At 48.1% G+C, this 14,247-nt stretch overlaps 1 protein-coding gene across 1 annotated transcript; it reads right to left on the reverse strand.

Moving 5' to 3' along the window:
• Positions 1 to 3,835: 3,835 nt before the first annotated feature.
• LOC311223350 (tubulin beta-1 chain-like) lies at positions 3,836 to 4,738 on the reverse strand (the record flags this gene model as incomplete). The annotated part of the gene is made up of 1 exon (XM_084308141.1): positions 3,836 to 4,738. The coding sequence occupies one exon, from the start codon at positions 4,736 to 4,738 to the stop codon at positions 3,836 to 3,838; it is 903 nt and encodes a 300-aa protein (XP_084164267.1).
• Positions 4,739 to 14,247: the final 9,509 nt, after the last annotated feature.

Here is a 14,247-nt window from a genome sequence, read left to right on the forward strand (position 1 = left end):
AAGGAGACAACTACAGTATGTAAGTAGTAAACCTATTATTATTATTATTTTTTATTCCAGTCGATCATAATGATCATGATCATATTACGGAGCGCTCACTGCGTTTGAGAGAGAGAGAGGGAGAGAAAGAGAGGGAGAGAGAGAGATAGAGAGGGAGAGAGAGACTCACATTTTTGTGACATTACACACACTTCTGCAGTCCCTCCCGCCGTCCCTCTCTCTCTCTCACTCTCTCTCTCTCTCCCTCTCTCTCCCTCCCTCTCCTCGCTAGTTCTCTGTCTGTCAAACCCTGTGTGAGGAAGTGTCGGGTTACACTATGCCTACGTCCCCGACACACACGCAGTCAAGTTTGTGCATGTGTGTGTCCCCGACGAGGGAGAGATGGCGCACACACATTACACACACCTCTGCAGTCCCTCCCGCCGTCCCTCTCTCTCTCTCTCTCTCTCTCTCTCTCTCTCTCTCTCTCTCTCTCTCTCTCTCTCTCTCTCTCTCTCTCTCTCTCTCTCTCTCTCTCGCTCGTTCTCTGCCTGTGAAAACCCGTTTGAGGACGTGTCGGGTTACACTGCACTACAACCATAGAGGGGGCGTTACTGCAGATCAATGCTATGTCGACGTCACAGAAACCGTCAAATCAGAACAGTTTAGTTGAGTGAGGGAAGATCTCGTGAACTCGAGACTAGACGGATGAGTCAATATGGTAATTAGAGACACAGACCCATTAATACTAACCTGTATTACTATAAAACCATGCTAAACACAGAAAAAGGGCATTTATAATGCATGTCCCCTTTAAATCAACTTTCCAGCCCCCTGTCAACTGTCAAATGATGTCAACTGTCAACCTGAATTAACATTCAGTATTCAATATGGTCTGATATTAACATTCAGTATTCAATATTGTCTGATTCAATATTAACATTCAGTATACAAGTAAAACAGCTAGCTAGCCGTTGTGGACACTCACCTTTCCACAGCAAAACGGTAGGCAAGGCACCTTGGTTGAGAAATGCAGGCTTAAATCTATGTTGTTTAGTCTATCTGTTGAGTACTTGTTCAGTACTGTTCAAAGATGCACAATGAGATCTTCTGAGAGAATTGTTGAATATATATAGAACACAAATGTTCTAGAATGTTTGATTATCGCATCATACTGTGACATCACAAATGTTCTAGAATATTCTATTATGAAATCATACTGTGACATCACAACGGAACATGTTTGAGTTTAATTTGAATAATATAAATAATATGTATGGTAAGGCTGTCCCCGAAGCCTGTTTTTGGGATTCAAACTTCGTCAGGGCTCTTTGAACGGACGATCGAACCTTCGTTTTTAATAAAAAGAAATTAATTAAAATAAAATAATTTTATATATATATTTTTTTTTATATCCTCAAACTAAATCCTCAATTTAAATAAAGTGATTCAAACATTCGAACCTTTGTTTTTAATTAAAAAATTAAAAAAAAAAAAAAAATTACCATATTTCTTTTATAAATTCATTTTTTTCCGTTTTTTTATATCCTTAAACTAAATCCTCAATCTGAATAAAGTGATTAATCTGATTAAATTAGTATTTTTTCTTTTATTAAATCAACTTTCCAGCCCCCTGTCAACTGTCAAATGATGTCAACTGTCAACCTGAATTAACATTCAGTATTCAATATTGTCTGATTCAATATTAACATTCAGTATTCAAGTAGAACAGCTAGCTAGCCGTTGTGGACGCCTATTCTTTAATCCCAGCCGAAGAGTGCTGCCAAGTGCTTCCGCGTTGTGGGAGTGGCGCCGGCCGCCGGGCCAAGGCAGGGCGGGGACGACATTGACACTGTCGGAGGACGGGCTCGGTGCGGTCTCTGCCAGGTCAGGGCGAGGCGGGGATCAGGAGTGTGTGTATTGAAGTACGTGGTCAGCAAATATTGCAATTCAATCATTTGTTAGGGATACAGTAGCTTAGGGCAAGTAGGCGTTATGAGAGTGAGGTAGGTGGATGTGAATATACCGAAGTCAGGATAGAAATTATACGGATTTGGAATGAGTGATTTTTTATTTTGTAAGACGAACGGAAGACGATTGCAGAACGGCGAGGATGCTGGATGATAGGTTTGAATGTGGCATCACGGAAGCTATATCCTGCATTAGGCTTAAGGGATCTAATATTAAAGTCATGCTTGAAGACACGTGCCACAGGAGTTGGGCGCCCGCGGAAATTGGACTGGAATTGCGTTGCTAGGGAACAGATTGGACCCAAGTACATTTTCTGTCAGCTATTGATATTAGCAAATAGGACTCCCTAAAAACTTGGTATCTCATCTGCAGTGGTGGAGGAAGTACTTTAAGTATTAGAATAAATACCCAGATAAAATGGTACTCCGGTAAAAGTCCTCCATGCTATATTCTACATAAGTAAAGGTTGAGACGTTTTTGACATTGAAGTATCAAAAGTAAAAGTACATACATAATTTGTGTATTCAGTGGTCTGAAGCATTCATTCTTCATCCATCGACTTGTAAAGGTTGTGTTAAAGTGTCACATGGTCGTTATGCTGGCTGATTATTTGACTAGCTTCAAATTTTGCCTTGTTTTCTATGCAAAGTAACTAGTGACCGATGGGTTTGGATAAATAGAAAAGGACAATATTTCCTTTGACAAAAGTACAAAGTTCCCTAAAATGTAAATACTGAAGTAAAGCACCTGGAAATTGTACTTAAGTACAGATGGGTTACTTTAGACCACCGCTTACTGTAAACCCACCCTACCTTAACCTCATTGGATACGGTGCATGACGCCCAAATAAAATTGAATTAGCAAACTGACACAGGAAATAAATTCAGGTCCCCTTTAAGCTGAAAGTGTAGACTGGGCGATCAGAGCTGTGTGAGGAACATGTCACCTAGTCAAAGTCACATGACCCTATGCCAGACCAGAGGAATACCCATATCAGATGAACATCATTTCATGCAATACATTTACTTTGTTTTGGTAAATTTGCCCTGATCTGGCCTTAGGGATACATTGCTACCGAGGGCAAATCTCAAAATGTGAAGTTAATGTTCTTTACTAGTCTTGTGACTTAACACCTAACAAAGTTGTCATTTAGCAGTGGTGGATTATTTGGCCATCAAGGCAAATAATAAGTGCACTAATCTGGTTCAAAAGCAAATCCCCCATGTTATGAATCATACAACTAGCACATGATTTGGCATTAGGTTGCCATGGACTGGATTCCTTTTGTGAAAAAGCACCATCTTCCACACAAGCCGAGTATATCACACTTCACTTGTCAAATTTTATAATAAAATCATTTGAGACCTTGCATTTCAGTCATTTGTGTCAAGAATCAGTGAATTGAAGACCAGATAATCAATCACTAGTTTACACCAAGACCAAGATTAAGCAAAAGGAACTTTATTATTATTACATGTAAAAGAAAAAAAAAAAGAAAAATCTGGTAGCTGTATAGTGGAACTCTTTGAACTTCACCCACCCATCAATCTATCTGTAAAAAATAAGAATAATTCTGGTAGCTGTATAGGGGAACTCGTTGAACTACACCCACCCATCAATCTATATTTAATATATAGTGGAACTCTTTGAACTACACCCACCCATCAATTATCTTTAATATATAGTGGAACTCTTTGAACTACACCCACCCATCAATCTATCTTTAATAGATAGTGGAACTCTTTGAACTACACTCATCAACAGACAAGAGAAGAGCCAGAAAAAAGGTGACAAAACATAAGGACAGATGATGGAAACACACTGGAAAGGTCATCTGACAGGTCAGTGAATTACACAGCTTGGTAGAGGCACCATTACACCCAATTTAAGCTAAATCCTCCTCCTCTGCCTCCTCGTCGAACTCTCCCTCCTCCTCTGCGGTGGCGTCCTGGTACTGCTGGTACTCCGACACCAGGTCGTTCATGTTGCTCTCCGCCTCAGTGAACTCCATCTCTTCCATGCCCTCTCCGGTATACCAATGGAGGAAGGCCTTGCGCCTGAACATGGCGGTGAACTGCTCAGAGATGCGCTTGAACAGCTCCTGGATGGCCGTGCTGTTGCCGATGAAGGTGGCCGCCATCTTGAGGCCACGGGGAGGGATGTCGCAGACGGCGGTCTTCACGTTGTTGGGGATCCACTCAACGAAGTAGCTGCTGTTCTTATTCTGTATATTCAGCATCTGCTCGTCGACCTCCTTCATGGACATGCGGCCGCGGAAAATGGTCGCCACGGTGAGGTAGCGTCCGTGACGGGGGTCGCAGGCGGCCATCATGTTCTTGGCGTCGAACATCTGCTGGGTGAGCTCTGGGACCGCCAGGGATCTGTACTGCTGGCTGCCCCTGGCGGTGAGTGGGGCGAACCCGGGCATGAAGAAGTGCAGCCGGGGGAACGGGACCATGTTGACGGCCAGCTTGCGCAGGTCGGCGTTGAGCTGTCCGGGGAACCTGAGGCAGGTGGTGACGCCGCTCATGGTGGCCGACACCAGGTGGTTGAGGTCGCCGTATGAGGGGGTTGTAAGTTTGAGGGTGCGGAAGCAAATGTCGTACAAGGCCTCGTTGTCAATGCAGAAGGTCTCGTCTGTGTTTTCTACGAGCTGGTGGACCGACAGCGTAGCATTGTAAGGCTCAACGACTACGTCCGACACTTTGGGCGACGGCACCACGCTGAAAGTGTTCATGATGCGGTCTGGATATTCTTCACGGATCTTGCTGATGAGCAGGGTGCCCATGCCGGAGCCCGTGCCGCCGCCCAGAGAGTGCGCGAGCTGGAAGCCCTGCAGGCAGTCGCAGTTCTCCGCCTCCTTCCTCACCACGTCCATCACAGAGTCCACCAGCTCCGCTCCTTCCGTGTAGTGGCCCTTCACCCAGTTGTTACCTGCACCGCTCTGGCCTGCAAACAACAACAACACATCAGCACTAATCTCACAGGACCAGTGGTGGAACATAGTTTATTTACATTTACCAAGTAAAAAAAGTAGAAATACCCAGATGAAAACCTCAGGTCTTAAAATTCACAATTCTACCTTGGTAAGAGAAAGAAAGTGATATTGAATCATCATCATTTTCGTTTTATGTCCCTATTTTCCCACTACAGTGAAGTTGGACGGACAATATGACTCCACGCCACTGGAGTCATTATTTTTGGTTTGTAGCTAGTTTTATACCTCGGATGCCCTTCCTTACAGGTGTCGGTGAGGACCTAGCCATTGCGTATTCCTACACACAAGGCAGTGCGGTTTTCTTTCAGGGTTCTCCCCTTAGCTTTTGCGTATCCCTATGCACACACACAAGGCAGTGCGGCCCCTGTATCCCTAGGTAGGGAGGCTAGAGAGGGTACCAACAGTTGCCCAAGGTGAACCCTCAGACTAGTGGAGGGAAGGAGTTGTCTTAATTCTCCATTCTAGTTCGGCTTCAGCTAGAACTAGCCACTGAATATAAAGTATTTCTTTATTAAGTATAAAAATGTAATGTGTATATATTCTAGTTTTTATGTGTGGTCCAGTTATGGTTGCTCCCATCAATGTCCTCTTGAAGTTTGACAAGACTTAAAATGTGAATCAGCTTTATCTACCCATGACACGTCTCGCATGACAAATTCTATTTCTTCAAAGTAACTGATAAATATTTCCATTGAAATGTAGTACAGTAGAAGTACAAAGTTCCCTCAAAAATATACCTTGGTATAGTGCTTTTGAGTAAAAATACGTTACACCATTGCACAGGACATGTGTTTCAAGTTCAAGTTTCAAGTTTCTTTAATAGTTGTCATACAGAAGTACAGAATACTTTTGTACAAAATGCTTCTTACTGTTGCGCTCCAGAGACTGTGCAAGACAAGATAAGTATGAAATAAAAACATAGTAAAATTAGAAGTAAAAAAAAAGAGGTCACAGTGTTCAGTTTAGACATATGTACAATGTTCGATGCAGAATAGACGTAGTTACCATACAATATACAATACTGTGCAGTGTACTAATATACAATACTATATAGTGCAAGGCAGAAATGGAGAAATGGGACGAGGTGCAATTTAGGTACAATTCACAGTAGGTGTACGAGTTGTAGTGCAAATCCTTTATCAATAAATATAAAGTGTAAGTGTGTTTGTGTGATCTAAAGTGTGGAGAGTGGGTGCTGCAGTGTGTTGTTTGTTTGAGTGAGTGTGTGCGTGTGGGTGTGTGTGCTGTGTGCATTTGATGGTTGTTGCATAGTGATTATTGTTCGTTTAGCGATTATTGTTCGTTTAGCAGCCTGATGGCCTGGGGATAGAAGCTTCTTCTGAGTCTTTCTGTGCTCGCCTTAAGACTCCGGTATCGCTTGCCTGACCGCAGCAGTTCAAAGAGGCAGTTGTTCGGGTGGCTCGAGTCCTTAATAATTCTCTTAGCCTTCCTGTTGTGAAGGGCCAGATTAAACCGAATATATATATTTATTTATATATATATATTTAATTGTATTTGTATATTCTCTAATATTCCCTGATATCCCTTGTATATTCCTTGTACAATATGCATTGAATATCCATTCTAGCCTACTGAACATCCCATAATAGTCTCCATTCTACTATTCGTCGAGACCTTGGTGCCAGGCTGCCATACCCCTCAGACCCAGTTCAAACGTACCGCTCGACATGTACGAACAAGTCCTAGTTCCGCGTAGGAATTTGGCTACCGCACCACTAATGGGACTATTTGTTCATAGTGCGTATATATACTGCGCTACTAAAGTAGGACTTTCTTTTCAGTCCAGTTTCTTACCCTCCAATAGAGTCACAGACGTAAAGCCTCCCCGCGATGCCACGTGTGGGAGTAAGGCCAAGTTCGCCTACCATCGGTATTGAGACATTGTGTATATTAATATTTGAATAGTCATATTTGGCACTATATCGTCGAGTTGGACGTAGTCTATTAAGCTAATAATAGTCTGTTAATATATAGTGCTTCGTGCGGTGAGAATACTACCGTGGTCAGTACCCCATCGTTTCGGGCAGAGAACTGGCTGCTTACCCAGGGTGGTTGACCCTATGTGAAGCTGCACCCGAGGAGCCCCAGAGCCGACGAGCGAGTGGACCTGTATACCGGATTATTCTACCGACGACAGCCCGCCTTCCCAGGCACGGATTATGCTTTGGATACTTTGATTATTCTATGGATAAAGACCCCCGACACTACCGTGTGTTGGAACCCCCCCCCCTGGAGAGGACACAAGGTGAGGAGACGCTCTGCAAGACGAGGTCTCTCCACATCTCTCCCCCGTGGACCGGAGAGAGCCGGCCCACAAAGAGTCCACCTGCTTTCATCTGTGGTCCAAGGATCGCCGGCGCATTGAACGGCACTACAGTGTGTTCTCCTGGGATACCCTTGGCCGGACGAGGCAGCTGGATTCTACCCCCCCCCCCCTCCTACTCCTGTCGGCTTACAATCGACCGGATTAACCCCCTCTAGTGTATCCAGCCTATAATCATTAAAGTATCATTGCTGTTATTCCTTAACTATTCCAGGTCGTATATTTACCACCTGCGCCTTCAGAGATTGGACATTATCTATTGATATACCGACGAATACTCCTTGCCATAAAAGTGCATACTATTTCAATTCATAAATGTAATTAAGTGATTAAGTGTTTAGTCTACACACCATCGCTGTGTAGGCAATAAAGACTTGTTTCTAATTCGTACATTTGTGTTGGATCCGTTTCATCTACGTGAGAGTGTTCATGATAATATATTTATGCTGTGTACTGGGTGGCCGAATATTAAGTACAAAGGTAGTGGTAGTAAGTATCATATCTAGTAATACAGTCAGGGCATTGTACCCCTCAGTTACAATTGGTCCTTCGAGCCGGAGGGTAATTAGTGTAATATTAATATAGTGTTATTAATATTGAAATGGCCTATTATGAACACTCCACGAAACGATCCTCCTAACCAACGCCCGCAGCGCGAACGACGGCTCCCTCAGTACTTAGAGGCTTACGCTGTCAGTCAACAACCTAGTCTTCTACTAACAGTAAACGCGGTAAAACTAGAAAGTAAAAGTATGTCTAACCCCAACGCCCAGACTACCCCGACCATAGAGGCCCCTACGGGCTCTAATGTAACTGACCAAGTTCACGGTGGGGACCAGTGGGAACCAGACATGACTTCACACCCCGCCAGTACTGAAGAAGTAGTTCCCGATGAGTCTCGGGAGGAATACAACGCTACCGAGAGAGAACTCGGCACGGAAGAAGACGGGGAGAGCACCGTGGAGATAGAGCTCCAAGGCTCCGCAAGGAGTACCCCGAGGGAAGGCTCCCCTATACAACCGCCTTCTCCCAGCGAGGCAGAGAGGACCCTACAGCAGGCATTCCTCGTCAGCCTGAAAGCCTCTACTGAACGCGATAGACTCCAGGGTGAACGCGATCGATTCCAGGGTGAACGCGATCGATTGCAGCTACAGCAACGGAGCGAAGAAGAGCACATACGCCTGGAAATAAGACGCATTCAGATGGAAGAGAATGTGGCCCGAGACCGAGCAGACAGCCAGCGAGCAGCTGCTGGTGCTCTACGGGACGCAGAGCGCGACAGACAGCAAGCGCAACTAATAGAACAGCTGATCAGACGGACAACACCCTCTCCCTCCGCCAGAGGCTCCAGGAACTCGTCTAGACACACCTCCAGGGCGGCATCCCCTAGCCGAGTAAACAACCCTGAACTTGACCAACAGACGAGGTCTATACCCCCCACAGACCACCTCCCCCCACCGGTCCAAGCGAGACCTAGCAACCGGGAAGGAGCAGCATATCCTGTGGAGAGGCTAAACCAGAGACTACAAGCACCGGATGACCTAACTGAAGACGAAGAGGAAGAGGAGGAGAACCGCGCCCGAAGACAGCACAGTACTCTACCGGACCAGGAGGTCCGGTACAGCCCAGGCTATACTCCCGCGGAGCTGCGCTACAGACCCCCGACTCTATACACGGGTGAGCACGACGCACGACCCGCACCGAGGAACAGCACCTGGACAAGCGGGCCATGGTACACTGCCGGTACCAGCCCATACCAAGAAGCGGGAGGAGACTCGCCTAGGAGGCCTCTCCCCCAACGCTCGCCGATGTATCCACAGTCAGCGTCATACATTGGCACGCCTATGGTACCCGACTTCACCCAAGAGAACCGGGCCCAGTATACAGAACTCTGCATGTGTCTGGAGACCATGTTGGTGGATGTAGTGGATGAACGCCACAAATACGCCATCCTACTGCAGCACTTAAAGGTGCCCCGCGCACATAATATAGCGCTCGCCTACGCGACTTCCACCACCCCATACACAGCAGCGCTGGTAGCATTGGACCAGAGGTATGGGCGCATATGGGATTACGTGATCCAGGAGATCCGACACATCGACCGCTTACCCCCAGCAATAGACAATCGAGCACTGGACGACCTGTCCATCAGAGTGCAGTCCCTGGTAGGGATGTTGGGAGCGCAAAGAGAGAAGGGGAAGTATGAACTTTACGCCAACTCAAATGTGGAAAGGATCCTGGAGAAGCTGCCGCCCGCTCGTCAGGAGCGCTTTAGGCGGCAGAGGGACCACAGAGACCCGAATGGCCCCGAACCGAACCTCCTCGATCTAGCAGACTTCCTGGCGAGAGAAGTCAGCAGCCTACGGCTAGATACATTCGGACGGAGCACCCCTGGCTCCAGAGAAGGAACCAGACGACTAAATGATGGAAGAAGATCGGTGACTGTGATGCACCAATCGGAGTCAGTACCGAGCAGCAGGAGCCACAGTACCCCCTCCAGAACGGAGAAGTGGAAGATAGTGTGCCCCTACTGTGAGAAAGAACACTGGCTAGCGCAATGTGACTCCTTCCCCAAGCTGAACGCGGAGGAAGCAGGTCAATGGATAAAGTCCAACAAGCGCTGTTTTCGCTGTGCGCGCTCACACATGGCAGCCGAATGCCGCTTAAAGAAAAGGTGCACCAAGTGCGATGGAGCCCATCTGGACATACTTCACGACAGTAACAGACGGCGCCCTTCACCTGCACCATCCAGCCGCAAAGCGAGCGTCATGTACATCGATCCCGCCAGCAGCAGTGGAGCCCGAGTACTCCTAAAAGTAGTGCGTGTGACACTAAGCTACCAGAATAAAGTCCTGGACACTTACGCCGTCCTCGATGACGGGTCAGAGAAGACCCTGCTGCTCGCCTCCGCTGCGGCCCAGCTAGGGCTGCGGGGAAGCGAAACCCAAATGACAATTCGGACAATAAGACGAGATTTGAAGACGATAAAGGGCGAGAATGTCTCATTCTCTATCGCAGCAAGCGGCCAGCCTGAGCGACGGTACCAGATTGCAGACGCTTTCACCAGCCAAGAAATAGGACTGTCGCGGTACACATACCCCGTCGCCAAGCTGATGGAGAAATATGCACATCTGCGCAAGTTACCGATCCCGCTCATAGACAATGCTATGCCGACCCTGTTGATAGGCTCCGACCATGCAGACCTCATTGTCCCGATAGACCGGGTTCATACCGGACCCCGAGGCTGTCCTGCAGCAGTCGAGACCCGTTTGGGATGGACTCTCCAAGGCCCGCTCGCCAAATCTCTCAACCGAAGTACAGCCACTAGATGTCTCCACTCCCGAGTCACAGAGGGAGAAACCGCACTCCTGCAACACGTAGATCGGCTATGGAGCTTGGAACAAATGCCCTTTAAGAATGGAAAGAAAGACATTCGCTCTAAAGATGACATTTACGCCATTCACCTCCTCGAGACAGGGACCAAGAGAGTCCCGGTCAACGGCGTGTTGAGATACGCCACGCCACTCCTGCGGCGAGAAGGAATGCCTACTTTCCACGCCAAGACAGACGCCATAGAACGGTACCTGCTGAACACGGAGCGGCGCTTAGCCAAGAACCCCGCCCAAGAGAGTGTATACCGCGCTGAGATTGAGAAGCTCATCACAGCGGGACACGTCACAAAGATGGACATTAAAGAGGCTGACCAGACCACTGAATCGTGGTACGTGCCCCACCACAAGGTCCATCACAACGGTAAAGACCGCATAGTATTTAACTGCAGCTACCAGATCGGATCCCAAAATCTGAATAAAGAGTTACTGCCCGGTCCCACACTCGGCCCCTCCCTACTCGGCGTTCTACTCCGCTTCCGCCAGGAAAAGGTGGCCATCAGCGGGGACATTAAAGGAATGTTCCTGCAGGTGAGATTAGTAGAGGCGGACAAGCCCCTGTTACGGTTCCTATGGAGAGAGAAGCCAGGAGATGAGCACCCAGCCATCTACCAATGGGAAGTCCTCCCCTTCGGAACGACGTGCAGCCCCTGCTGTGCGACATTTGCACTACAGAAACATGTAGCAGAGGACCCAGCAGCGGACGAAGAGGTCCGACACAGCGTAAAGAACAGCTTCTACGTAGACAACTGTCTACAAAGCCTTTCAACCCAGGAAGAAGCCGAGGCTCTCCTGATTAAACTCCGCGCCTCATTGATCAAAGGCGGCTTTGATCTCAGGCAGTGGGCCAGCAGCGATCCGCAAGTACTGCGCAGCCTCTCCTCCGAGGACAAGGCAGCCAGCAGCGAGACCTGGATGGCTACAATCCTGGGAGAAGCCCAGGAGATGACCCTGGGATTGGTGTGGCGATTCAAAACAGATTCGCTTCACTACAGACACAAGCCCCTGACTACGGAGCAGGGAAGGCCGGCGGCGGCGCCGACCACCAGACGGAGTGTGTACACAACACTCGCCCGACAATATGACCTGCTAGGATGTATTCTACCGTACACCACCAGGGCAAAAATGATTGTACGAGCATTGTGGGACAAGGACCAGGGCTGGGACGACCCCATTCCCGCACACATTGCATCCACCTGGAGAGAGTGGGAGATGGAGCTCCACTCACTCCCAGGCGTTAATATGCGCCGAAGCTACTTCCCACCCACGGTGAGGCCAGAGACATGTAAAATGGACTTGCACGTCTTCAGTGACGCCTCAGAGGTCGCATACGGATCAGTAGCCTACTTGCGGGCCCAAGACCAAGGGGGAGAGATCTACACAGCATTTGTCCTCGCCCGCTCGAGAGTAGCCCCACGCAAGCAACAATCTATCCCACGTCTAGAGCTCTGCGCAGCCCTAGCCGGAGCGCACCTAGCCACGCTCATCCAACGTGAGCTCACCATACCGGTGTCTAGAACAATCCTGTGGTCAGATTCCACGACGGTACTCGCCTGGATCAAATCGGACTCATGCAAGTACAAAGTCTTCGTGGGAGTCAGAGTCACCGAGATTCAAGACTTAACCGAAGAGTTAACCGGAGAAACAGAGTGGCGCTACGTTGATACAAAACAGAACCCAGCTGACGTCATCACCCGGGGGATGCCCCTGGATGACCTCACCCGTCGCAATGTCTACAGTGACGGCCCCGCATTCCTAAGACTCCCGGAAGGACAGTGGCCCATGCCTATCCCGAGGGAAGCCAGTCCAGAGGAGGTGGAAATTAAGAAGTCTGTGTTCTGTGGATTGAGCACCGTAGCCTCCACCGACCCTAACATAAACGATTGCACGTCCATAGAGAGTGCACAACAAAGAACATTCCTGCGGTACCACCCGGAGTGCAAGTCCCCCGCTGATATGTCAGCAGCTAACTACGAGGAAGCAGAATTGCTTCTACTGCAGCGAGCCCAGAGAGACTCGTTCCCCGATGAATTGGCCTGTCTACAGGGAGGAAAGCCTGTCCCATCCGACAGCAGATTAATTCACCTGGCCCCCGAGAGCGACGCTCACACCCTCATCAGAGTGGGTGGTCGCCTACGCAGAGCCCCCAATCTACCGGATGACATTAAATACCCGATCGTATTGAACAGCCGACACAAGGTCACAGAGCTGATTATAAAGAAATACGATGAGGATGTACATCACGCCAGGAACAGTTTCCTACTGCACTACCTACCGTCTCTACAGACCCGCCAGAAGTGGGTAAAGGAGAGAGACAATTTGACAGAAGGAACAGTCGTCATGATTATTGATCAATCACTGCCCAGAGCTATGTGGCCGGCCGGCCGCGTAAGCAAAGTGATCACCGGTGCCGACGGCAAGGTCCGAGCAGCTGAAGTGCTCGTCCAGGGTCGCACTTACACCCGTCCCGTGGCAAGGCTCATAGAACTGCCTCGACTCCCAGACACAATCGATGATGACCATGACCCTACAACCCTATGACTTTGTGAAGTTGACTGACCCCTACAGCAAACCCTTATGTGTAAATAGACAACGCGATTAATCTGTCTCTGTTTAACTGATTAGGTCCGGGACCTATTCAGGGGGTGGCTGTTGTGAAGGGCCAGATTAAACCGAATATATATATTTATTTATATATATATATTTAATTGTATTTGTATATTCTCTAATATTCCCTGATATCCCTTGTATATTCCTTGTACAATATGCATTGAATATCCATTCTAGCCTACTGAACATCCCATAATAGTCTCCATTCTACTATTGGTCGAGACCTTGGTGCCAGGCTGCCATACCCCTCAGACCCAGTTCAAACGTACCGCTCGACATGTACGAACAAGTCCTAGTTCCGCGTAGGAATTTGGCTACCGCACCACTAATGGGACTATTTGTTCATAGTGCGTATATATACTGCGCTACTAAAGTAGGACTTTCTTTTCAGTCCAGTTTCTTACCCTCCAATAGAGTCACAGACGTAAAGCCTCCCCGCGATGCCACGTGTGGGAGTAAGGCCAAGTTCGCCTACCATCGGTATTGAGACATCGTGTATATTAATATTTGAATAGTCATATTTGGCACTATATCGTCGAGTTGGACGTAGTCTATTAAGCTAATAATAGTCTGTTAATATATAGTGCTTCGTGCGGTGAGAATACTACCGTGGTCAGTACCCCATCGTTTCGGGCAGAGAACTGGCTGCTTACCCAGGGTGGTTGACCCTATGTGAAGCTGCACCCGAGGAGCCCCAGAGCCGACGAGCGAGTGGACCTGTATACCGGATTATTCTACCGACGACAGCCCGCCTTCCCAGGCACGGATTATGCTTTGGATACTTTGATTATTCTATGGATAAAGACCCCCGACACTACCGTGTGTTGGAACCCCCCCCCCCCTGGAGAGGACACAAGGTGAGGAGACGCTCTGCAAGACGAGGTCTCTCCACATCTCTCCCCCGTGGACCGGAGAGAGCCGGCCCACAAAGAGTCCACCTGCTTTCATCTGTGGTC

This window comes from Notolepis coatsorum (assembly GCF_963971535.1).
Source record: "Notolepis coatsorum genome assembly, chromosome: 2".
Taxonomy (NCBI): domain Eukaryota; kingdom Metazoa; phylum Chordata; class Actinopteri; order Aulopiformes; family Paralepididae; genus Notolepis; species Notolepis coatsorum.